At 42.0% G+C, this 27,551-nt stretch overlaps 1 protein-coding gene and 1 pseudogene across 5 annotated transcripts; one reads left to right on the top strand and one right to left on the bottom strand.

Moving 5' to 3' along the window:
* Positions 1-43: 43 nt before the first annotated feature.
* pax3b (paired box 3b) lies at positions 44-26,409 on the top strand. 5 transcript variants are annotated; one of them, XM_061828190.1, is made up of 10 exons: positions 44-90; positions 2,673-2,896; positions 3,127-3,362; positions 3,460-3,514; positions 3,699-3,842; positions 17,460-17,659; positions 17,954-18,119; positions 18,411-18,619; positions 20,290-20,569; positions 25,995-26,409. In XM_061828190.1, the coding sequence occupies exons 2-10, from the start codon at positions 2,839-2,841 to the stop codon at positions 26,027-26,029; spliced, it is 1,383 nt and encodes a 460-aa protein (XP_061684174.1). In that variant the 5' UTR covers positions 44-90; positions 2,673-2,838; the 3' UTR covers positions 26,030-26,409. The 5 variants fall into 5 exon arrangements, with proteins under 5 accessions (XP_061684174.1, XP_061684171.1, XP_061684173.1 ...); XM_061828187.1 differs by having other exon boundaries at positions 3,460-3,586; XM_061828189.1 differs by having other exon boundaries at positions 3,457-3,514.
* LOC133505469 (5S ribosomal RNA) lies at positions 11,995-12,113 on the bottom strand (annotated as a pseudogene).
* Positions 26,410-27,551: the final 1,142 nt, after the last annotated feature.

Raw genomic sequence — 27,551 nt, 5'->3', positions numbered from 1 at the left:
ATTATTTCCTCACATGTAGCCCACTGTATCCAGTGCATTGGACCTTCATAGTTCAGTGACACCGAATTCCATCGTCCACAAATACAGCATGTATGTCTGTTTTCTTTTATTTTCTTTTTAGAAATATGTTCGCGATTGCAGTTGTAGTTTGAGTCGTGTGCTGATTCTAATGCACCCATTTTGTTGCAAGTATTGTGGCCGCAATATGAGAACGACACTCAAGTGTTTTACTACACAAACTGCAATCCTTTACTTTCATTTTTATTTTTCCAGAGAACATCATCTAAAACAAGGCTAATGCAAAGCACAAATAAATAATGAGTAAGAAATAAAATATTAAATAAGTATCCGACAAATCTAAGAAAAGTCGGAATCATCGTGTTTGATCAACACGACATTATATTCTTTATCTGAATAATTTCTGGATGCACTCAAACGTTTACAGGTTGCCATGATATGACAATGGTGTGCTTGTAATTGGTCTCCATGCGGTGCATGTGATGTAACTCATTTATTTCTCATCAAGCCACAATTGTGACTTTGAATTTCTCCCTCCCCGCTAATGGATTAGACACGGAGATTCGATGTCGCTTTAGAAGAGCGCTCGCAAGTCTGCATCATGCCGCATGGTTCCCATTTGCCCCCTCTGTTTTCTTCGCTCTTAATATCCAATTTCAGTGACCCCCAAATCGTCATGAATGCCAGCGCCTTCTTTTACTTTGTTAAAGAAACAATCAGAAAAACGCAGTTTAAAAAAATGCTCCTTTAAGTGCGTTCAACCCCGTTAGTATATTGGCAGCAGTACATACAGCACCCCCACTCCACCCCGAATAAACATAATTTCTTTGACGACAAATGGAAAAACAGTCAAAAGCAAACTCGGATTTCCTTTCTCGAGAACTTGCAGGATTCCTTATCTTTGATTCATCGTGCCTGAAGGTATAAGAAGACCCCCACAGCAGGTGAAAGACCCCCCCACCACCACCACCTCCACCTTAGCGCTGCTTATTTTAAACTTTGCGGGTGCCATTTTGACAGCAAAGACAACATTTTGAAGTACATTTCAAGGGGAAAAGCACGCGTTCATGCAATTTCTCGTCAGTGGGATCCCCATCCTTGAATGAATGAAAGTGAGTGAGAATGGCGGCGTGAAATAAGCAGATCAGGTGTTTAGGGGTTTCGTTTTACTCCACACTTTGTTCGCTCCCCTTTAAAACAAACACTAAATGTCTCCATATATCACATCAGCAACATTTCCCATAGGTCGGACTAGAGAATGTGCAGTTTGTTCTTGATCCATCTGATGGAGGCAGATGGAAGCGTCCCGCATAATAGCGTCGAATGAAATTAATATCAATTAGACTGATTCGTGTTAGGAGCACGCTTGATAAGTGAAAAAAAAAAAAAAAAAACAGAAATCGAAGAACGAGCGTGGCGAAATTCTTGATGTTGGGGGCTCAAGGGTGCGTTCACCCTGAGTCCCGTTTGAGATGGGACCCATTGGGTTGACTCTGCGTCAACTCGATCGCCCATTGCGTCGTTTTTGTTTGACATTTTCGGATGCACGCAGACTTGTCTTTTCAAGCTGCTTGGCGTCGCGTCGTGTTGTGGCGCACGCACCCCCCGAACCCCTTTCAGCCTCTTCTCGGCTGTTTGGAGCTCAGACTCCAAACCACAATAAATTCCTCGAGTCGGGCACACTTCAGCACCGTTTGTGTCAAATGCAAGGGCATGAGGTGGAGACAAATTAGAGCCAGTGTTGCGCAGGAGGCGTTCAATGGCTCCCATGACGCACATCGGTAGTGACAATCACTAAAAATCTTTTTTTTTATGCGTAAAATATCACGTTTGTTCCCCCCTTTTTGTGGTTTAGCTGCCTGTAAGAATGTTAAGCATTCATTTTTGATAGTTGTCCTAAAGGGCTAAATTCAGTGCCCTAGTCATGAAACGTATATTTTGTTTGACCGAACAACATCTGATAGTGTCGATTAAAAAGTAGAGCACTAGTCAGTTTAATTTAGACTTTTTTTTTATTTGGTATTAGCTCTCACGCTCTTACAACCGTTTTCTAAATACGTTTTTTTATATCTCAACTCAAATATAAGTGTCCTGTATTGCATAGCTATTTATGATTAATCCACTTTATGTATTCGAATTAATTGTATTGAATATTTCAAATTTTTAGTCCATGGGTTTGCTTACGGTCCAGTTGAATTTGAATGCTACTCTTCCCTTTCAAACAGTTCCTGTAAATAATAATAAATAAAAAGAAAACTCGTGTGCGCAAACAAGACCTTGTTCAACAAGTGTCTCGTCGTCCTTTCCAGCAGGCCCAACCCCATTTTTCGTGCCTGGAAATTCTTTCGACTTTTGTCTTGAGCTGTTGCTTCAAATAAAAGCCAGTCTTGGTCGGCGCAAAACTACAAGGACGTCTGTGATAGGAGCAAAGTTTTCGCACGCAGCAAATCACCGCAAGCCTTCAACTTGCGGCTCCGCCCCCTCGACCAATCAGAACAGTGAGCGCTGAGTGGCTGGGTGATGATCTCCTACTTTTGACCGGCACTTTTCACTTTGACCCATATCAACAAATAACAAGTTTTTGCCTTCTGGACGCAGCCATTGTTTAATGCATTTCCCAGCGGAAAGGAGAAACTAGTGGTAACATTGGCTAGGTCACGTTTCTTTGTTTTTTGGTCTTCCGTGTTCGGAGAGTGGCGGCCGTTCTGGGAGGTTCGCGTCAAGTCCTGACGTCCTCTTATTCCATCTCGACCTTGGCGCATCAGCCTCCCCGCTCGGAGGGGTCCGTCGATCACCGGGCTGGCTGGGTCTATCCCCAGGATGATGCGACCCACGCTGGCTCAGAACTTCCATCCTCGCGGCGGCTTCCCTTTGGAAGGTAAACTCAACAAGTTGCTACTGAGGCGTTGTAGTGCCACTTCTTAAAAGTCAATTTAACGAATTTAACGTTTGCCGCAGCGTGAAATAACAATTTAGGCCTATAATTCACTCCCCCCCCCCCCAAATATAAGCATTATAATTTTTCACATAAATACCCCAAAAAGTGCTTTCTGAGTGTGCAAATCGCACAAAGAGGGACTTTATTTGTCATTTGATGTGGTTGTGTAGTCTCAACTCCGCTGGGTCAAGGCCGCGTAAACCAGCTTGGTGGAGTTTTCATAAACGGCAGGCCCCTGCCCAACCACATCCGACACAAGATCGTGGAGATGGCCCACCACGGCATCAGACCCTGTGTCATCTCCCGGCAGCTGCGGGTCTCCCACGGATGCGTGTCCAAAATCCTGTGTCGGTATCAGGAGACCGGCTCCATCAGACCCGGGGCCATCGGGGGCAGCAAACCAAAGGTAGACTCTCAAAACACCAGAGCAGCCACCAGCAAAAAGGATTTGGAAAGCAACATCCCGACTATAAACTCCGAACCCTTTCTGACGTTTAAAGCAGGCGGCGACGCTGGACGTGGAGAAGCGAATCGAAGAATGCAAGCGGGAACAGCCGGGTATGTTTAGCTGGGAGATTCGGGATAAATTACTCAAGGATGGGATATGTGACCGCGACAATGTTCCTTCAGGTAAAAGGGGCAGGAGGCACTGTTATTATTGTTTTTATTATTAAATGTTATTTTCATTTACATGTAATTCATTACCTCATTCGTACTTTTTTTTCGTTTGTTTTGTTTGCAGTAAGCTCCATCAGTCGCGTCCTACGCAGCAGGTTTGGGGCGAAAGACGACGAAGAAGAGGATGAGGATGAGCTGGACAAGAGCGAGCTGGAGGAAAGTGACCGTAGGGCAAAGCACAGCATTGAAGGGATCTTGGGAGACAGATGTAAGTGAACTTTTTTTTTTTTTGCCACTTTCGCCAATATGATGTGCCGCCTAAATATTATCTTTTGCATTTTTTCCTCAAGTAAATTGTCTTTCGGAGAACAAATCGCGCATATCCCTGATGCGTGAGCTGTCTGTGAATCGTATTGTTTCACATACGTGACGTTGTGGATGGGGGTGCGGAGGGTTGTGTTTTGAATTCTTTATCGAGCATGTCTCCGCCCTAATGCTTTTCCCATGAGGCCAGACCTTAAATCAAACTGCAGGTGATGCAGCCCGCAAGGGGGGTCTGCGTGTGTGCACGTGCAGCGTTTTATTTCCTTCACGTTGGACACAAAGGTGCTATCTCACCTTATTAATGTGATATTTTTTCTGAAGCGCATTTATTTATTTATTTTACTTGTGATGCCTCGGTGAATTTGGGGAATAATTAAACTGATTGTTTACAATATTGCGAATATTCATACCCCCGTATATTCCATTGTTAAAATCCGTCATCGGAACATTTGTTCGAAAATCGAACTATTTATTTTGAGGTGGTGAGGTGGGATGTATTTTTATTCTGCAAGGTTGTCATGAATTTGTAGTTGTCTTGTATATTTAAGGGTCATATACGTCCCTAGATTTCCGGTCAATCGGCATTAGAAATAAATAATCCATGTTACAGATGAGTGCAGTATGGAGAAAACTTTGTTGTTTGCGAGTGTACCCCCTTGGCGTATTTTTCCATGTTCTACAAAGTCAGGTTCTATGTGACAGCCACAAAAAATACATTTAAAAAATAGTTTCTATATTGTCTAAATAAGATGTTTATTCAAACACGCAGGTTTCTCAGTTTGCGTTGCTTCTCTTTACAGTTTGTCCAGTATCAACATTGTAATGTCAACATATCCCGCAAGGTTGGGTGAAGTAGATGATGAGAGATAAAGCACCCCAGTCTGAGGAGACACAATTGTCCCCCCCTTTCCCTCCCCAGATGAGTTGATCAAACATTTGTTCAACGGTTTCCATCAGCGCACAAAGAGCAGCCAGCGAGCACAACGGGGATGAACTTGGTAGACAAAGGCGGCGGAGTCTATTCGGGCCTCGCGCGAGGACAAAAGAGCCAGCTTGGAAACACATTTGGCTGCCGCAAAAGACGAAAAGGGGAAAGCTGCTTAGAATTCCAAAAACGGGAGAGGGCAGCTTTTGCTGTGCACGGCGAAGGCCGACAAAACATATTATGAGACTGCAATGAAGGATGAATTATTCAGGGAGCGCTCCGGCCCTGTTTGGAGGAGCCGTCCACCAACAGAAAATGGCCACTTTCCCTACAAAATGTTTCCTTTTTAGGCTTTTCTTTCGAGGCCGGCTGCCAGTCACTGGCTACAATAGAAGCATCAGAAATCCACTCACGTATGGAGACGCGCGTTTCTTCCCAACACATGCGTGGGCGCACCAACTCGTACCATTAAATAAAGCAATTGATTCGGATATAAAATTGTGTTATGTAGGGAACTTTAAAAAAATGTGTCATTAAAATGAAATGTGATCTACAACGCAAATTCCAATTAGCATACGTTTTGTATTTGCTTAGATATTTTTGTCAGGTTACTTTTTCTGAGAAACTATGATATGAGACTAATTTATTTCCAAAATTAAATAAAATAAAATAAAGTAAAATACGAGTGGCCAATTGATCAGTAACTATTTGTGACCTATTTAGATGCTAAATTGTCAACCAAGCAAAGCACCTTGACTTGAGAGACTCAGGATGTCTTCATTTTTAAAACAGAGTGGGGTTAAACTAAATTCACGAATAACTACTTCTAAAATCAGAAGTTTTTAAAAATTCGTTTTCGACTACCACATGTTTTTTTTCACAATTTTTTTCATTTTTTTCACCCTAACCCTAACCAGGGTTGATAACAAATATGCTTGCAATACCTCAACGTTATCACAATAGAAAACAATGTATTAGCAATTTTTAATTTGCTTTTGCGGTCCACATAAAGTGATTTCGGGAGTCGGATCGGCCCCTGGGCCACCAGTTTGACACCTGTGCTCTAAAACTCATGATCTATTATTACTTCTTTTGCCGGATGACAACCTTTCTTCCCCCGAACATTAATAATGTTTTAAACGGTGTCGACATTGTGCTATGACACATTTAATGACGCAGGGAGTGTATTAAAGAGTGCGTTTGGTGAATAGCGACCAATGTTTTCTTCCCGGAGAGCCCTGCCGGCTCTGGCCCCGTAGCGCTTAGCGTCACAATTGGGACCGGCCATGGGTCTCCACCGACCCCCCTCCCTTCCTTGCCGCCTGCTCCTCAAATCTCTTCAAGCAGATTAAATTGACTTTTATTTCATCTCACTTTCATCTGGAGAACAACCCCTCCCCTCTCCCTCTGTGCACTTTTCTTTCCCTTGTGATGTCAGCCCCTGCGTCACCTGCAACGTTAGTCCGCGTCTTTAAAACTCCGCATATTTTTTTTTAGCAGTATAATCAGCTTGCTTGTAAAATACATATGATTAAACACGTCAATATGGAATACGTCTATTTGCGTCAAACTAAGAAAACTTAACTGACCCGCACTAGCTTTATTCGGGAATTGTGAATGTTAACTAAAATTGAACCATGGCACCCCAGTAGAGCAGCCTTGAAATGAAACAGATAAATTAAATTAAAAGAACTTTATGATAGTGATGTTAAAACAAATTTGAAATTTGCTGTTTTATTAGTATTTCAATAAGTGCCCGAGTTAAAAAAAAATGAAGATTATTGTAATCAGAAAAAAATAAGGATGGGTCAGGACTGATACTTTGTATTGGGCTTATTTTAAGATTTTGGGTACCAGCCACCAATACTTTCGGCAACACTGCAGCAGTTCAAAACTTCAACAAATCGTTATGTGTCTGAAAAAAAGAAAGGTTTACAATCCTCTGTCATTGTGTCAAATGAAATTTGATGTATCAAAAGTACTCAAGTCAAGGGTATACCTAAACTAGTACATGCATAAAAACAGCAAATGCTAAAACAATTATGAAAGTGTACATTTGGGCAATAATGCAGTCATCTTTGTTTCCACTTGCTGGCTCTCAAATGAACACTTATGCGAAATAGAAAATATACATGTGGCACTCAGCAAGATCATGTGATAGTCACCAAGAGTCTCTTTTGGAATACTTGAAAACTTTGTTTCCAAATAAATGTCATATCAAAAATCACCTTGCTTGGCAGCTGGAAACAGACAAGCGCCACAGTCACTGACCCTGGAGGCAAAGTAGTCACAGTGGGCCAATCTTCTACTCACTGCTGCTTCAAGTTTTCACAGTGAGACCTCAAGAGTCCATTCTTCGTTAAGTTCAATTAGCGACATAATACAAAGGAACGTTGTTGAGGGCCTGATACATTTCCATTTAGTCGTATGGGTGCGCACACGCATTCTTCTTTGCAATGCAAATAGTCAAAGGGATAACTTTATTTGGCGAAATAGGATCGTGGAAAGGGCTAATTGAATAAGTGCAGGATCTTTGAAAAAAAACCCTTACCATGGTGAGCGCAGTCATCATGTCATAATTAGGTTTATTGAGGCGCATTCCTTCAATGTGCCTTCATTCTCCCGGGCTCATTGTGACCAGGGTGTGGGGCAATGGCTGGAGGACAAAAGGGGACTACGGGGAGACAATACATGAAAGAGCCATTAAGATTTAGCTGGCTTTGTCACAGAAACTGAGCAAGACTTTGTGCAAATAAGGTGGGTGTACAAAAATGACTCGGGTCCAAGTTTGCCATGTTGCCAGTGTAATAGTTTGCCGTGCGCTGGATCGGTGCCAGGGGAGAGCTGAGTTGGAAAGAGATAAACCAGAACACAGAAGGCGAGCTAGTGTGACAGTGATGCCGATTCAGACACCATTTGCTGTTATGTCTGTGTCATGATTTAAACTTTTACGTATTCTTGCATGAAAACATAGATATCTGAGCAGATTTCACATTGATTGCATTCCAATCACAACGGATACACAAGATGCCTCAATCCAAACACTGAACAGGTCGTGTTCTCCTCAAAGCAGTCATGCTGCCACACCAAGGCAATTTTATCTCATCATGATTTGACAAAGACAGGACCAATAAGGTTTCTGAGGATCTTATAATAGCTTTTGGCTATTAGTGGCTTGAGCCAAGTGTCTGCTGAAGAGGGCTCTGTCTGTCTGTCGAAAGAATGAATGTGTCACTCATGAGCATCTGGGCAGGAGGGCAAAGGAGGGGGGGCCACCAGGGCCAAATGGCGAGCACCAAACTACTCTCCTCTTCCCTGGGGCCTCTCTAGCCCACTCTGCTCATCCTGCAGTACTCCCTCTCTCGTGTGTTTTTTTCTAACAAGCCCATGCATGATGACTATCCAAGCATGAAAACATAGTTATCCGCAATTGAATGGCTCCTCTATTCTTCATTAAAGCCCCTTTCTCCTTTCACACTTTTATTGTGACTCACTGATATCAACTCAAAGAGCAATTAATGAATGCACACCGACTTTGAAGTTAGGCTGTGCTTTTTGGGAGGGTGATGCATGTATGCAAGTCTGTGGGGCTGGGAGGGGGCAAAGGGTATTCCCCTCTTCAAGACTGGCTCCAGAGCCCCAGCCTTCACCGTGATGGACTAGCCACATCAAGCTGCGACTTGAGTGTGCCCAAAGATGGGTGGATGGGAGTGAAAGAGTGAAAAGGCCCAGTGAAGGTCAAGTAGAATGACTCGCCTTGGAATAAGGCCTCTCTTTATCCACTACAAGTTTGCTCAATAGACACAGCAGTTTGGGCATGTACGGATGTTAGAGATTGTTTTATAACACGCATATTTGTATGCTGTGTTACTCAGAAGGTAAAGGAAAATGTGTGCATCTATCTGTGGGAAAGTCAATACAATTTTTTGCCAATCTGATTGGTTGATTTTAAGATATGCTGAAGTCTATTTGGGTTGGTTAAAGCCCTGAAGGCCAAGAGTCAAAGATGGCTGTAGGCAGTAAGTGCGGTATCTTTGCTGTCAGTCACCTGATTGCTAATTGTTTTGTGACGTGCTTTAGACACCCCCTCTTCTGTTACAAAAACAAGTCAAGCATTTGTGTACTGAAAATGTTTGAGAGTCCAACATTTTAGAATGGATGTAGCACTCTATGTAGAAAGTCTTCATGCCTAGATGTTGCAAGCTACAGGTTCCTGTTGAGTCCACCTTGACTTACAAGTGCTGTGACGAAAATCATTTAAGTTCATTTTTTCCCTCATTACTGTACATGCAGCACCCATACTGAAAGGAAAAATAAAGAATTGTTGACATTTGAGTAGGATTATTAAAAAAGAAGAACTGAAATATCACACAGCCATATGTATTGAGACCCTGTGCTGTGACACTCCTATATTCAATTTAGGTGTTGTCCAATTTTGTCTGATCATCCTTGAGATGGTGCCACATCTTCATTGGAGTCCAGCCGTGTTTGATTAGACTCACTGAAGTTGATTAGGAAAGATGCACCTGAGCAATCAGGCGAGAAGAGCTTTGGAGTGAGCGGTAAAAAAGAAACCAAAGATCATTGTGGCTGAGCTCTTTAGATGCAGTTGGGGAACGGTAGAAAGTTCTAGAAAGTCACCGTTCACAGCAGGCACCCAACTGTTGGGGCTTTATGGCAGAGTGACTTGATGGAAGCCTCTCCTCAGTGCATGATACATGAAAGCACACATGGAGTTTACAAAAAAAAAAACATGAAGGACTCCAAGATGGCAAGAAATAAGATTCTTTGGTTTGACAAGACCAAGGTAGAAATTGTTGGCCTTAATTCTAAGTGGCATGTGTGGAGAAAACTGCTCATCACCTGTGCAATGCAGCCCCAACTGTGCTTTATGGTGGTGGCAGCATCATTCTGTGGGAGAGTTTTTCAGTTGTAGGGACAGGAAGATTGGCTGCAATGGAAGGAAAGATTAATGTGGCCAAGTGCAGAGATACCCTGGAAAAAAAACATCTCCAGAGTGCTCAAGAACACAGACCTAAGCACACAGCTAAATTAAGGAGTGGCTTCAGGAGAATTCTGTGACTGTTCTTGAATGGACCAGCCAGAGCCCTGACTTAAACCCAATTGAGCATCTCTGGAGAGAGCTGAAAATAGCTGTCCACCATCAAACCTGACAGAACTGGAGAGGATCTGCAAGGAGGAATTGCAGAAGATCCCCAAATCCAGGTGTGAAAAACTTGTTGCATCATTGCCAAAAAGACTCGAGGGTGCTTCTACTAAATACTAAGCAAAGGTTCTAAATGTATCTGCGCAGCGACTGACTGGCGACCATTTCAGGGTGTAATCCGCCTTTTGACCAAAGATGGTTGGTTTAGGCTCTGGCTCTCCCGTGATCATTGTGAGGAGAAGTGGCTTGGATAATGGCTGGATGGAGGTTCTAAATGCGTGTTGCTGTGTGATATATATAAATATATATTTTTTAAAAATCTGCAAACATTTCAACAATTCCGTTTTTTACTATCACTATGGTGTGTTGTGTGTATTATACTGAGGAAAAAAATATTTAAATTATTTTAACAAATGTCTGGAATATAACGGGCTGAACATTTTGAGGGGTCTGAATACATTCTGTACCCACTGTACATAGTGAACAGTACAACTTTGCATTAGTGTATGTCTGAGAGTTGTATGGTCCATGTCGATGTGATGGAGTTGGAGTGTGGACAGGGGCGTCGCTCGGACCATCTTTGGGGAGCAGAAGCAGACCGGTTGCTCAGTGGCTGTTGAAGAGAAGTGTAAAAATGGTCGTGACTGCTGCATTTAAAAGGATGTTTTTTCACTTTAGGGTGGGCTGATGGTTTTCATCATAGAACATTTGTAACAGCACCACAATCACAAAACGAAATCAACAAAACGATATTCATAGAGCATGTTAAAAAACAACTCCAGCTCAAACAAAACATTGTAAATAAATCAACCTAAACAAAAATAAAACGGTCAAACACCCATTTTTACCTGAGGTCCATCCAACATTGAGAAATCTGAGGATGGGAATGACTGCAGGGCCAGAGTCTGGCCTCAGGTACCGGCGCTGAAAAAAAAAACAAATGGACAAAAAGTGTTACTGTACCCAAAATAGCATGTTCCGGAATGTTTTGTATTTCTCAGAGTTAACATGCCATCTGAGATGTGCTCAACTCACAATAGACAATAGGTATAACCATCATCACACGGCCAAATTCACCATGGCCGCCACGTAGACACGACAAGGACTTCTTTTGGAACTGGATCCAGTCATATTATAGATCTGTGACCCGCAAATACATCAGTCCCAATCTCTGCCTGCATTGCGCCGCAGCGGCAGTAAACATTAGCGGCCAATTGTGGAACTAATAGACTTCGTTAACAGCATTTTAAGCAAAGAGTGGAAAATATTTTTGGACACATTATTCAGTCCTGGTGGTCCATTTTATCTGATATCCTTTATATAGGGGTCCGTCTTATCGAGGTACTAGTGGAAGACAAACATTACTTATTGAGTTGCAGAAATGCATTCCACTGATAATTTCAGGGAAGCCAGAGGAGCCTAAATGTTTTGTTTGATTTAACTCTCTTCTAATGTATGCGCATTGGATGTTTAAAGTATTCCGTTCAAAACTTGGGACGACAGCACATCCATAAAACTACTCTGCTTTTGTCCTAGATCAGGGGTGTCAAACTAATTTTTGTCGTGGGCCATATAAAATCATGTGTCGGGCCGGATCTGGCACCCGGGCCTTGAGTTTGACAACTGTGTCCTTGATGATATGGAAAGACTCTTCTGATTGGCTCCAAGTTAGCACATTCAGAAGCTCAAAATCTGCATTGGCCATATGTTGGTGTAAGGTTTGTTGGCATTTCAAAAATGTTTACACCAAGGGAAAGTTTCTCCATCCTGCTTCTGATTTTTTTCGGGATATCGCTCGCTTTGTGAGCTTTCGCTTCACTTTAGCCACAATATGTAAGATCATCCAGCACTATTTGTCTCTGGCCTGATAAATCTCATTCTTCTCTTTTTCCTTTCGACTTGTCCCATTAGGGGTCGCCACAGCATGTCATTTCAGATGAATGCATATTTGTTTGGCACATTTTTATGCTGGATGCCCTTCCTGACGCAACGCCTCTGCATTTTAGCTAACAGCACCTGGTATTCCCAAGCGGTTTCTCATCCAAGTACTAACCTGGGCCAAACCCGCTTAGCTTCCGAGATCTGACGATATCGGGCATTCTCAGGGTAGCATGGCGGTAAACTGGTCTGAGAAATCTCATTGAAGGTCCGAAAATAATCTGTTTGAATATTCCGTGCTCATCCCACAACAAAATAAAGTGTGCTTTAATTGAACACATTTGGTAGAGGAATTCCTGGTTAGATCAGCTTCCACATCTGTTTGCGCCTGTTGTTGACAATGCAAACCTTTAGAAAATTAGGCCCTGTATGTGGCAATCAGACACTTTCTAATACAGCAAATACGGAGTACTTTGCAATATATGACGAGCTCTTTTGTAAAATGCTGTGAATCCATTTTGTGTACTGTGAGGAAACGTATTCGCTCAGACCAGGAAAATGTATCCATTCATTTTACTTAAAAATATTTTCCAGTCCGGTTTGACCACGTTCAACTAAAGTTAAATAATTGTATCCACAATGAACAGCACACCAAGATGAATCACTTTAAAGTTAGGGTTTAATCTGATTTTGGAAAAGATCTCTGTGTATAAAAAAAAAAAAGAAATGCACGGATCCTATCCCCTATGGCAGCGGTAGGAAGTGAGATTCAATTTACGGTACTCAAATAACCAAGAATGACAGTTAACATGTAGAGAGTTCACCTTGTTGACTCTTGACATATTCTCCACCCGCCTCCATGACATGAGTGGTGAGATGGATTTAAAAGACAGGGAACAGCAAGGTCATAGGGCAGTGAGAGGTTGCTCTCTCAGCACACAGGAAACAAGGTTAGAAACACTTTTAGCTCAAACTGACAGGTAACCATTTCTTGAAAAGCCCACCACTATTTTTTTAACAACTTCCATCACTACTCCATGATCACACTCATCTTACCTGTCACTGTCCCCTTTTTGCCAGAAGGATGTGATTGATGACAGTTGATAATCAGATAACATAATCAGTATCTTTAAATGGTACACTTGTGAAGGTCAAATTGCTTCTTAGCAAGTCAAGGCAACCTCCCAAAAAGTGGGTACCAAACAAACATATAGGATCTTTTTCTAAAGCAGCCAGAGAGTCACAGATGGGCCCATAAGTTGTCAGTATAGCTATTATCTACCCCAGCATCTGCCTGCGTTGACTTCTATATACTGTTTAATGCAGTCAGCAAATGACTTGGCCCCCTGGCGCCTGAATAGAAGTTGCATGGTTGTCCCGCCCAAATAAATGCTACGTTTGTCTCCTCTTCCTTTTGTTTTGTGTGATTTTGGGAGGGGAAGGTGGAGTGAAAGGGGGAGGACCAAGTGTCACCGCCTCACTGTTCGCAATAATCCCCAAAGTGTTCCTGAGCCATGTGAAGAAGGGGTGTAAATAATCCGCATATGGATAGTCAATTCCCCCAAGTCCTACAATTCAAGATGGAGCCTTTTGCTTTTTTTCTCTCATTCTGGCTCTCTCTCTCTCACACACCACACACACACACACACAACACACACACACACACACACACACACACACACCACACACACACATGTACATATATATATATATATTATATATATATATATATATATATTATATATATATATATATATATATGTACATGTTCAAGCAGAACTGTCGCATGTCTCACTGGGCAAATTTTAGCCTTTGTCCACTCCTCCCAATTACCACCGTCACTAAAGTCCTTCCAACAGTCTGTTCCTACGAACTCCTCAATGCTCCTTTTGGTTCGCAGGAGGAGACATTTTGGGCTCTTTTGGCTCAACAGAGGTTGTTTTGCTTGGGGTCCCATGCACTGTGTCTCTTGGGGCTTCAGTTTGGTTAAATTAAACAGTTTTCTTTTCTCCTCTGACCCTCCCGACCCACCCCTCCAACTGCTTCTCCTTTTAAGACTTAATGCTCCTCAGCGCCATTGGGCCCGGTCTTCTCCACTGAGATAATGATGTTCTTTTAAGCATTATAATTTCTTCATCTTTTGTTGAATGAGCCAGCCCTCAAGATGGGCTAAAAATATACAAATAGAGGTTAAGTGTTAGAGTGGAGCATTCCAAGATGATTACTGGAAGGCAACAATATGCAGATTAGAGAGGATGTTTTGCCGGTTGTGTTTGGCGTTCCCGAATTTCATTCATCAGATCTAGGCTAGCGAGGCAACAACGGAAAATAGAGCTCTCATTTTTCCAACATTTAATGCTAAAATGTCTTGCCTGTTAGCATTCTCAAATGAGGTTTCACGATATGCAACTAGTTCTCTGAGGTTGTTAAATAAATTTTTGGATGTATAGTATAATATAGGATTCCTTCCTGCAGCCTAATATACCTTTTTCCACAAAAACTAAGATAAACGGATTTTAGTGTCTTCAGAGTTCCTTTGGAAATGTTTCTTCAATGTCACTCGAGCTTTTTTTTTTTTACTGTTAAGTAGCGTCTTTAGAATACAATTCTTTTTAGCATTTCATGTGTGTTGTATGGTAACAAGTAACAAATTAAACCATGCGCTCTAGATTGCATTTGTCTAATGGTATTTTCATATTCAAAGAAATACATTGCCATGCTTTGGAGACTCGATGCGCTTATTTCACGGCACATGACCTTTTGAGAAGCGAAATAATTTTCCCACCCATGGGCGAGAGATTGAAGAATCCTCCCCATTGGATAGGCTACATTTTTACAACAAAAACCATCACAGATGCCCAGACAGACTATCCCCACGGGTACATTTATGTCAGCAAAAACAGCCCCCAGTGTCCCTACTACCCCCTTAGGTGCTTGTACAGTTTCCTCCAGAGGAAGAAGTTTTGTTTGAGGGGGAGGGCTAAAATGCCCCTGGCTGTGTAGACCCCCCACCCCCTTCCCTGTCCTGCTCCCCAGTGGGGCAGGTGACAACCCTCAACTGTGAGGGGCAATGGGAGCCATGACGGATTCCACAGATGGAGCGTGGAAATTGCTGGCAAAGAGTTCAGCGCTTTGCGGCAACAAAGGGCCAGAGAGTCAGAGAGAGAGAGAAATTTTGGAGGAGACAAAGTGAAACAGTGAAGAGAAAGAAGACAGGGGGGAGAGGTATTAATTGTTTAAAGTGGGTGAGCGTTGTGTTTGGAAAGTTGTATTTTCTCGAATCATTTGATGCTTATCATGAAGAGTACGCCATAAATAAGTAAGCATATCATTTTAGTGCGTACCCCAACACAGGACTTTTACAACTGAACGGTATATATCATGAAGTGGATTGAAAACACTCATTTCTGACTTTGACGAGTTCGGATGCTGTCTCTGTGACGGGCTGTGACTCGGAGCCGGCTGCAGGTCGTGTTAGGGGCAAGCATATGGATGGAAGGAGTGCCGAAACAGCTATTAAATGTTGTATTTTATACTGTGACATGATGACTAAGCAGATGTCAAAGAGATATTTTAATACTCAAACTTTAAAAAATAAAATGTATAGTCAAATTTGAAAAATAAAGAGCAAGTAATATGCCACCATGTCATCACCACCTAGTATAATGATGGCTGACAGTTTGAAAAAAAAAAAAAAAACATACACAACTCAGAGTTCGAAAACACACACACACACACACACACACACACACACACACACACACACACCACACACACACACACACACACACACACACACACACACACCTCAGATTTCAATGAGAAGCGAGAAAAAGCACAGTCCATCTGGCCGTTCAATATGCCAGAGCTAAACAAAAATGAGCCGACTTGGGACATTTCAAAAACATCAGATTGTGGATTGTTAACAGTGGACATGAGGTGTCACTGTCAATTTCTATTTTTATTTGTTTTAAAAGTTCTTGAAACTATGGTAGCACTCATAACTGATAGGTAATTCCAAAATGATGAAGTATTTTCCCAGCTACCTCCACTTTCCCAGGGCTCAAATCCCTGTGAAATGCAGAGGAACGTGCATGCTGCTCAAGTCGGGGGGAGCCAAAAAGAATTCCATGTGGCCCTGCGCTAGGAAACGAGTGTCTGTGTGTGTGTGTTTGTGTGTGTGTGTGTGTGTGTGTGTATGTATGTGGGGGGTGTGGGGATGCAAAGGCCTCATCTCTTGTGTTTTTGGAAACCTGTCCGAAACTCCAAAGGGCCTCCTAACCACACCCCAAATTCCAGCAGGCCCAGTGCATCAGTTATTAGTATTTTTTGATGGCATAGTATAAATTGAATTATATTTTGACTGCTTAGTTATTGTTTTATATCAAGCACCCTTAGAAACAGGTAGGGTCAAATTGCAAAATATTCTGAAAGGTGTAAAGCGACGTCAACTCCCCTAAAACATATTTTACTTATTGCTTCCCTCAGGCATGAATGTTTCTTTACCAATTTGCTGCCAATGCATGTTGAGTTTTCTCCCGCTGCTATTGGTATTGTGAGAAGAAGTTCACCGATGGGGGTGCAAGGATCACTTTCACACAGGGGGCCCTCATCTGGTTGGATTCCCATGTATTTTACTGTTGTTTCTGAGGGGGAACTAATACAGGGTTGCTTACAAAACATTGTATGTGCTGAAGGGGAATTAATTGGTGTTACACAAAAAAGTGGCCAATTCGGCCTTGGTGAATTAATAAGGGAGTCAAAAGAGCGTTTGAAGTATTCAATAAAAAACACATTGCTGGATTGGAGTATATAAATCAGAATTGAAATAACAGAGATCTGAGGTAGCGATAGAAAAAGAATTTAGGGCTGCCAGGACCAATAATGTAACTACTGCTCAGTCAAGATGCATTTTATATATGACCAGAAAAATTGTTACATTTAATTTTTTTCTTGAATGAAACTCATAACACTATATTTACAGTTGCTGTTATTTATTTATTGTGGATTAAATCCAGGGAGTACAATTTGCTATTTGTTCTTGAGAACGGTGACTGGATTAGTAAAGTCAGAAATTACCTGACTAAGCAGTATGCTTCTCTTTCTTTCTCTCAGTTTCTCTCTCTCATGAGCTCTCAAACACCCCCCCCCCCCAACATACAGGCAGAAGAATGGCCTCTAGAACCAATTTAGCCTTTTGTGCGGCTTTTAGCCCACCAGTGCCCCTGTGGAGCCTCTGGATTTTCATCCATAGGGATTATTCACTCACAATAATTCTCCTGAATGGAAGCCTGTTTGACCGCAACTCTCCAAGGAAAACTATCACTTGACAGTGCAAGCATGTGCACGTGGGGAGGATCAAATCAAAGCGCAAAATATATCACATTGTTTTATTCTGTACATCATTTTATCTTGTTTCAATTTCAGGTGGTCATAGGGACTCCTTATAGACTTTGCTGGACTATCAACTGCTTCATGAAATTTACTTGATGTTTGATATGGAAGACGCTGCAACATTTTAAACTTTTTGACGGTTCCAACTGATGTTGGGAGTAACTTTGAGTGCCTTTTCTTTCTCTCCTGTTGAATAGCGAGCCACTCAGACGAGGGTTCAGATGTGGAATCAGAGCCTGATTTGCCCCTTAAACGGAAACAACGGCGCAGTCGGACCACTTTTACGGCGGAGCAGCTGGAGGAGCTGGAGAGGGCCTTTGAGAGGACCCACTATCCCGACATCTACACCAGGGAGGAGCTTGCCCAAAGGGCGAAACTGACTGAAGCCAGGGTACAAGTAAGAGAGAGCAGATATATACAAGTGGAAACTAATGAGATCCGGCACGTTATCACAAAACTACCTTTGCAAAGAAAATACTATTTTTTTATGACCATTGTCGCCAATATGTGTTTATTATGGTCTGCAGTTAGTTGTGGACAATTGTGCTGCACCAAATAGTTGGGTGATTGGACTAACACTGTAAGAGGCGTAAACTGAAAAAGAAAAAGTATAATTGAATCATCAATTGAATATGCAATAGCGCACACTCACATACAGTATACCGTACTAACAGCGTCCTAACATGACTAGGTATGGTTCAGCAACCGAAGGGCCAGGTGGCGGAAGCAAGCCGGAGCCAACCAACTGATGTCCTTTAATCACCTGATCCCAGGGGGATTCCCAGCTTCAGCCATGTCCAGCCTTACTCCTTACCAGCTCTCTGACAGCGCCTATGCCTCGTCATCCTTAACACAAGGTACAAAAGGCCTCAACACACAGGATAATTTTAGTATCTGTTAAAGAAATATTGATAGACCACAGCATGTAATTTCAATGCAAATGGTATTTTAAAGTAGTTTCATTTTGTTTGATTTAAGATGCAGCGTTGTCATCAGACCAATGAATGTAGATTCACATGGCTCTCTGTCAGCTGTCACTATTTTCTATTGATTGAAGAATACGAAGTAGTGTCGAAGTAGACTGCAGCATACTGGGTGTGGTGGACCTGAGAGAAATGCCCAAGTTTTTCTCTCCTTGTTCACCTTAGAGACACCCAACACACTACATCGACCACAGCCTCTGCCTCCCTCCTCTGGCCACCAAGTACCCAGTGGTGGAGGACAAGGTGAAGGAAGTTCTTCTTACTGCCTCGCCTCCGGACGCCACTCCTTCTCAGGATACTCGGAAAGCTTTGTGAGCCCCGTGGGTCCGGCCAATCCCATGAACCCAGCCATCGGAAATGGACTCTCTCCGCAGGTGAGTCAACATCTAGAGATTTGTCTTGTCTGACTTTGAGCCCCTAATATTGATCGACTGCCCTTTCACTGTTGTATGAGGCAGTGGTGGCCTGTGCTTCAGGTTGTTAAGGGTACTGAAAAGATTGGCATGAAATGAGTGAAGCAACATTTTATGCCACTATTTTGTCACTGGCTTCCTTGTGCCCACTTTTGGCACAAATCTTTTCCTCGAAAAGAAAATAACCGTCAATAGTAAACCACCCACATCGAAATCGAGTTACTCTTCTCAATGTACAAAACATACAATCCACAATATAATAATCGTAATATTGTGCATTAAAAAAATAATAGATTTTCCATAGTTACTAGTAAGTACAAACCCAGCTCAGCAAACATTGGACCTTGTCCCTCAAGGGATGTCCTGTGATTGCATTCTTAAAATGCTTCCCTCGATACTCCCTCTCGTGAAAGCAAAGTTCTTATTTATTTATGTGTTTCATATGTCTGGAAAGGAATATTTAGTCTCAGATGTTTTTCCCCCCTGTCCCAACATTTTTCTGTGTGGCCTTCTGGATACGCTGATTCGGCCACTGGCAACAGGAGCGCTCCAATATGAACTATGGAAAGTCAGCAGCCCTCCATTGAGGTAGGGAGAGGTTCCTGGGAAAGACACATGATGAAGAGACACGATATATAGAGACATGTATCAAGCAGCGCTACAACACACAAATTCAAGCCATTAGAGTAGAACTTTGCAGTTTCAGCTGCTGCGGACTTTTGGATCCTGCATCAAATTTTGGCAAAGGTGCCTGCTCTTTTTCTGTCCATCAAGCCTTCCAAGCACAATTTCACTTTGTTCTGAGGAAAATGTTACAGGGCATGAGAGGAAACACCGCTCTTCTCTCCAAGTCAACATGGACTCGTCCCTCCTCTCCTACTTGGAAATGATTTAAGCAGTACCATGTGTGTGAGTGGATGCGGAATAATATGTCACATATAGGGCCAGGAGGACACGTAGTACTGCATACCTGCTTCTTATTAGGATGGCTCTAGCCTAGAGACCTTGCTCTGATCAGATGTAGGGTGGATATGATACATTTAGAGCTTGCAGGTTCAATTACACTTACAGGCACACAGCCTCAATTTCCCATTAAGAGTTTATTAATTTTCACTGGAATATTCAACGACGGTCTGAGGAGGTTGGTGCCATCAGGCCCATTTGCACACCAGTTGAAGTAGTTTCGCTTGCAGCTCTTTTCCGTTCTTTTCTGGCCAAAGAATAACCCTCTAAATTTGATTATTGTGTCGCTAATAAAGACCAGGTCAAGAGCTAATGCTTTTCTCAAACTGCAATGTATTCTGAAGTTTGAGTAAAGTGAAACTGATAGGGTCCTTCGTTTGAGATCAGAAAATCTTTCTCAGTGATAAGATAAGCTATTTTTTGGGGGGCGGGGATGTGTTGGGAGCAGTGGAATTTTAGAATAATTACTTACTGTAATTCTTATTCTGCTTCTGATCCATTCTGCTTTCTGATTACTGTACACACTTTAAAGATAACATGTTGGATCACAGTGTATTTTGAATGTACTGCATAAGTATCTGAACTTGTCAGTTTTTGTAAAAGAGAAAAACTGCCACCACACACGATGAACACATGTTATTATGTGCTTTTATCTGTCTTTCCATCAGGTGATGGGCCTGCTGAATCATGGCGGTGTTCCACATCAACCTCAAAGCGACTACGCCATTTCACCTCTAACCAGTGGTCTCGAACCACCTGCTGGCATGGTCACCAGTTGCAGCCAACGCATGGATCACGTCAAAAGTCTGGAGGGTCTGACCAGTGTTCCATCCATGTCAGCTCTGCCTTCCCTGCCCAGCTCCCAGTCCTACTGCACTCCGTCCTACAGCTCCCAGGGCTACACAGTTGACCATGTGGCATCCTACCAGTATGGCCAGTACGGACAAAGTAAGGTCAATAGACTTCATTTTATAACCCCGCCGCAGGACCCCCACCACTACTGCATTCTGTAGCCATGCATGACAGCTTTAAAAAAACAAAAAAAAATTTTTTTTTTTTTTGGACATGCTTCACAGAGCAAATTTGTGCTTTCTGAATTGATTATAGTTTTAAAGCATAGATCAGATGGTTCATAGTTTCACTTATTCCAATTTGAATTTTCAAGAAAAATCACAATGTTCATAGAATTGATGTTTGATAGAACTCATGTGACTGCTTGGAAACAAGATTTTTTTTTCTATGAAGCCATAATACTTATTTGTTTTGGCAATAGTACGCTGGTTTTCAAACCCATAACAACACTCAACATGCTTTTGAGACACACCTCTGTATTGATTAACTAAATCAATCAGGAGTTGGGCTTAAACCTTTGTCCCCCTGAATCTTCATACGGTACTTCTTCAGACATTTTTGTCATTTCAATGCGTCCAACATTGTGAGAGTTTTGGAAACCCCCTTTTCTTTCCCATCAGGACTGTTGAGCAGTACACAAAGTGAGAATTTGAAAAAAGAATTATACTTACTCCCTATCAAATACACCTAGGAAGATTATGAGGCCTGAATGAATAGAAAAAAAATTTGAAAGTTGTTATTGCTATGAAGAACAACAAGACATCTTTTTAATTTCCAATCATCGTCTGTGTAATTTAAATTGTGTCTACATAGTGTAGCTGCTCTCCTTGTTGTTTTGGTGCCCCCCCCCCCACCTCACTCTCAGGTCTTTGGTGGTGAGTGTGCTTGTCTGATTGCCACTGAAAAGTCATTCGCCAACACTGTGACACAGTCATTCAGTGGAGTCAGCTCACATCACTGAAAACTAAAGCTCCAATAAGACCTGAGAGTCCTACTTAGCATGTTTGCCCTGAAAGAATAGTCACTTGTCAAGTCATGAGAGGGTCTTTTTTTTACTGTAATGAAAGTCTTGCAGTCAACTTCAAACAAGTCAAAATTTGCAGGCCAATGTCGTTTTCTGTTATGGTATGATTACAGGAGTCAGGGTTTCCAATTTTGGTCTACAAGGGGGTTGAGCAATCAGTCTCATCCAATAATCTTGTTGCAAACCCCGGAGAGGGCTCTCCGAAGAGCGTGAAAATGAGCCAAAAAGTCTGAACGCGTGTAACTTGGTGTGGCCACAAGTATCAAATTAATATTGAAATTATAATCTGAGAGTATGAAAACATGGTATGAAGTATTCTCGTTAAAAAAATACCTACAATCAACTGAAGAATCACATTTACACATGTGAACGAGCTCTAAGCCTGTTTGTGTTGTGCACGCTCCTAAAAGCACGAAGGCCACCACCAGGACAACACATGTTCTCATACACCCACGCACTGTCACAAGTCCGACCAGTCCATCTTGATGTGATTAATCAGTGGGACTGGATAACCAGCGTGCAGTTGGACTCGGAACTGCAGAAGAAAGGTCTTTTCTGGAGGTGGACAGATCCTAATAGCCTCTGGCAGGGCGGCTATTAGAAACAGGTGTGAGAACTGAGGTCAGTCCGGGAGGCACCATTTTGCAGGGTTGCTTCAGTTTCCAGTGTTGGCTATGGCGGTCCGATCCATAGTGCTGAATCATTCACACATGATATTGTTCAGTGGCTTGCTGAAATGAAATTAATTGATCGTTATTGCTTAATGCTCAATAATAATAAGAATAAAAATAATTAATGATGGATGGCTGCAGGGTGAACAACTGGTTAGCACATCCGCCTTACAGTTTTGAGGACCTGGGTTCAAATCCAGCCCCGCCTGTTTAGAGTTTGGATGTTTTCCCCATGCTTGTGTGGCTTTTCTCCAGGTGCTCTGATTTTCTTCCACATTCCAAAATCATTCATGGTAGAATAATTAAAGACTCTAAATTGCCTGCAAGTATGATCGTGAGTCTGACTGGTTGTTTGTTTATATCGGTGCTGGTCATATAATCCATCCATTCATTTTTCTTGCCGCTTATCCTCACAAGGGCCCCGGAGAATGCTGGAGCCAGCTGTCAACGGGGATGAGGCGGGGTACACCCTGAACTGGTTGCCAGCCAACATATAGACAAACAGCTGCACTCACAATCACACCCAGGGGCAATTTAGAGTGTCCTATTAATGTTGCATGTTGTTGGAATGTGGGAGGAAACTGGAGTTCCCGGAGGAAACCCATGCAGGCACAGGGAGAACATGCAAACTCCACACAGTCGGGTCCGGAATTGAAGCCAGGACCTCAGAACTGTGAGGCTCACGCTTTCCAGCTGATCCACTGTGCCGCCAGTCATATAATCATTTGTATTATTATTATTTATGTATCATATAAAAGTGAAACTTTTATAATGTGTACATATCATTATACATGAATGGTATTTATGTTTTTATGTGCCTTGCGATTGCCTGACCAGTTAAAGGTGTACACAGCCACTTGCCCCGAGATAGCTGGGATTGGCTCCAGCTCGCCTGCAACCCTCGTGAGGTAAAGCTAAATGGAAAATAGATGGATGGATACAACTACTAAGTCTAATAATTATTATCTGAACTGCTTATTCCTACAAGGGTCACAAGAGTTCATTAATCCCATATGGCTCTTTTCATGAAACTCAAGGAGGCTAGATAAGAAAAGACAGTTGCAAGAAATAGACAACATACAAACAATCAACAAACCAAAAAAACACAACAACAACAGAACAACCTAACTAGTTGCCAAAGACCTGGTTGAAAAAGTGCTGTTTCAGTGCAGATTTAGATTTGTTGCATGTTAGTTCTTTCTGAATTTCCTCAGGAAGAGTGTTGGCGGACTTTTTGCTGTTTGTGGCTTTATGGTCATCATTACTCGTAATAGAGTTGTACCTTTAGTTTTTGGTGCCTGAGCGGGATAACGGACCTTGTCACTTTATCTCTAAGAGAGAATCTGGACACCCAGTGGAGGGAACTAATTTCAGCCAGTGGTATCAGCAATCTTGTTCTTTCGGTCATGACCCACAGCTTGTGACCATAGATGAGGGTAGGAACATAGATCAACCTAGAAAGTTAGAGCTTTGCCTTTTGGATTAGCTCCTGTTTTTCCCCAACAGACCGATACAAAGTCTGCATGACTGCAAATGCTGCATTGATCTGACAGTCAATCTCCAGCTCCATTCTTACCTCACTTGTGAACAAGACCGCAAGATATTTGAACTCTTCCACTTGGGGTAGAATCTCATCCCCGACTTTGAGAGGAATACTTTCAATGAAAGTTAAGTTGGAAAACGAAGCAATTAAAAACAATTTATTTTGTTAGATTCTATTTTAATGTGATTTTACTGTATATCTTAATACATTACAATACTGCACTGTGCTATTCTTTTTTTCTCCCCAAAACATTGTTTTTGGAAGGCTGGAATGGATGGTGGAATGGATGAATTGCATTCATTGCAATGGGGAAAGTTGATTTAATTTACAAGAAATTTGAGGTACGAGCATTGTCACAGAACAAATTAAACTAAAATCAAGGTCCCCTCTCCTGTCGGTGTGGTCACCTGTGATCCAATGGTGCACCTCAATGATGCTCAGGAAGCTCAAACATATCTCTCTCTTAAGAACTGGGATTGTTACTTTAATAATAATAATTATAATGTTCTCCATTATTAGATGTTTATACTGTATATAGATGGAGGAGTCACTGATGGTGTAGTGGTACACACGGCTGACTTTGGTATGGGCAGCGTGGGTTCGATTCCTGCTCAGTGATGGTGTCGATATCTATCCTGCAACTGACTGATGACTAGTTCAGGGTGTAGTCTGCCTTTTGCCCGAAGCTAGCTGGGATAGGCTCTGGCTAGGAGAGGCTCCCGCGACCTTTGTGAGGATAAGTGGCTTGGATAATGGAAATTGTATCATTCAGAAGATGAAGCACTGACCTTTTTAGTCAACAATTAAATATAAATTGTGACTGTACTGCTATCACTTTATTTATTATTATTATCCATCTATTTTCTGAGCAGGTCCTCTTTACAAGGGTAGCAGTAGTGGTGGAGCTGATCCCAGCTATCTTTGGGCAGGAGGTGCAGTAAACACTGAAACGGTTGCCAGCCAATTGCAGGGCAAATACAGAGAAACAGCCATTCACACCCATACCAAGGGACAGTGTAGAGTCTTCAATTAACCTAACTGGTGTACAGTACCCGGAAAAAACACACAATGTCACTGGAGAAACATGCAAACTTCCACACATGCGAGGCCGGATTTGAACCCGGGTCCTCAGAACTGTGAGGAGGATGTACTAACCACTTGTTCACTATGCCACTATTATTATTATTCAAATATTTTTTTAGCATTATTATTATTATTCAGAATTCCGTAATAAAGTCTTCATATTTTTTTCTACGTATGGGAACTTACTTGATCTCATAGCCTGGCTCCAAACGCGCTGCTTCAAAATCTGGATGAGGTTGAAGGACAGGTGTCAAAGTCAAGGTCTGGGGGCCAGATCTGGCCTGCGACATCACTTTCTGTGGCCCATGAAAGCAAATCACGTGCTTGAACCACGATGATTCTCATTTAAATTTGTGCAAAAAATTAAATATAGTAAATGATAAGGTTGTGATACTCCAACCTTGTTTTTATTACGAACCCTGTTTTTACAGTAGTCCTACAGCAACTTCAACAATAGTTGAACAAAGCGCTATCCTTGACTTTTGATTCCAAAAGAACGTTTGAATTCAACAAGTCATTCAAGACATCCATCGATTTGTTGTCTATATAATATAAGGAAAATGTTGACTTCACAGTTCTGAGGTCCCTGGGTTCAATCCTGGACCCGCCTGTGTGGAGTTTGCATGCTCTCCCATGCCTGCGAGGGTTGCCTTTGGGTACTTCGGTTTCCTCCCACATCCCAAAAACATGCGACATTAATTTGACACTCTAAATTGCCCTTAGGTGTAATTGTGAGTGCGGCTGTTGTCTGTCTCCATGTGCCCTGCGATTGGCTGGCAACCAGTCAGGGTGTACCCCGCCTCTTGCCCGATGACAGCTGGGATGGGCTCTAGCACTCCCGCGACCCTTGTGAGGATAAGCGGCTAAGAAAATTTATGTATGGATGGATGGATAATATAAGGACTTTAGTCAACATTTCTGTGATTTAATGGTCATAACGGCCTTCTGAAAGAACTCAATGTGGCCTGCACCCAAAATGAGTTTTTGTTTCAGTTTTTGTTGTCTATTGGGGGTATTTTTGTATTTTTGTGTTTTTTTTTAAACAGCAAACCCAAATCTATTGCCCCAAATCCATTGCCACAAATTTATAATAACCATAAATCTTTGTTTTTTATTGTATTTCTCTATAAGATTTGATTTGGAATTCCCAGTCTCTTGAGTCCATACATCTGACCCTGTTTGGTCTTTTTATTTTTACAGGTTCCCTTCCTTATCTGAGGCCTGAGATCGCCTGACCCAAAGCTCAAGTCCACAACAAGTGAAGACGATCATTCAGCAGCAGGACCAAAATGAACTGGAATATGTTCTTTGATGCAGCATATTTTATGATTATTTCTTGTGAAGGATGAGCAGAAAGCTCTAAGAAGGGACCACAAGAAGGAATATCAGACCAAAAACTGTTCAACGACTGAGTACAATTTCTGCATCAGGAGTCCAGATGGACAGCCCAGTTTTCAGCGCTTAATTTGGTCAGTTCTGTACATGTGGCACTCTTGACTTCCCAGTTAGTCCACCAATCGCAGGACAGCTTCCTGTGGGGTATTTTTGTGTGTGTGTGGTTTTTTTTAAATGACGGTAAACCGAAATTTATTGCCGCAAGATGGCCAGCCGTTAATGTGACTTGAGGCAAAATGTTTACATATTTTAAAGCCACATGAGGATGTATGAAATTCCATGTAACTCCAAATTAATTTCCCAAATAATGTCTTCCTGGGGTGGGGGACGTGGGGGGGGAGTGGGTGAAAGGAAATGGGCTTTGCTTGATTTTTATCTATATGGCATTTGTTTGAGGTCCCACGCAAGCCAAACATGAAGAGAAATTCTAGAGGCAAAGAAAGCAAACACAGGGAAATGAATATGTGGGTTGTAATATATCAAAAACGCGAACATACACCACAGCTGTACTGCTGAGGAAGTTCATTTATACCTTCAACCAAACACTCGACTGCCTCCTCTGTCTTCTTCTCTGTGTCTCATTGAAGTTTTGGACGGTGAGGCACAGATCTCGGCCTTTTGTAGTGGTCCAGAGGGCTTGCAGGAGGTCAGGGGTGACATTAGGGAAAGTGACAGATTAGGGACCAGTAGAAGAGAAGTGGTTTTAACAAAAAACGGTAGGGGGTGGGTGGTTGATAGGCAAGATCGATCACAGGCTTCAACCCTTTTAAAGATCCTTCTCTTGGAGGAAAAAGCCAACAGGTCACAAGTCACGACCACAAAACACTTGAGAAAGCAAAACGGCAGCAAAGTTTAGATAAAAGACGGACATACTTTTTCCTCACTGAGCAGGAGTGCAATCTGTCATATATAAAACGTAAAAATTCTGTTTTCACAAGATTGTTTTTTATAGGGAAAATTAAAAAATAAATAAATGAAGCACGATACAGTATCATGTTCAAACTGCTTTAATTTTCAAGCAGTAACTATAGCAAATTCTTCTCTTAAGATCATATTTGTGTAACCCCAACAACATCAGTTTTTTCAACTAATTCTATTATGTCACTTTTTGTGCTCATTCCCACTGAATCTCTAAAGTGAAGCAGATCCACCTTGATGATCTCTTTATAATGGCAGCTCATTGAGAAAGAGGTCATGTGCTTTAATCGTAGAATTAGAACATGACAAAATACATTAGGAAGGAAAAAGGCAATATTTTTCTCATTATATTGTTAAACCATTCTGTCTCCATTTTTCAAAAGTACAAACAAAGTAATGTAAGATTCAGTCTGAACATTTTTTTTGCCACAAACCATACTAAAC

Source organism: Syngnathoides biaculeatus, chromosome 8 (genome assembly GCF_019802595.1).
Source record: "Syngnathoides biaculeatus isolate LvHL_M chromosome 8, ASM1980259v1, whole genome shotgun sequence".
In the NCBI taxonomy this organism is placed as follows: Eukaryota; Metazoa; Chordata; class Actinopteri; order Syngnathiformes; family Syngnathidae; genus Syngnathoides; species Syngnathoides biaculeatus.
The sequence above is the reverse complement of the archived record's forward strand: the minus strand, read 5'-3'. Positions and strand labels throughout refer to the sequence as shown.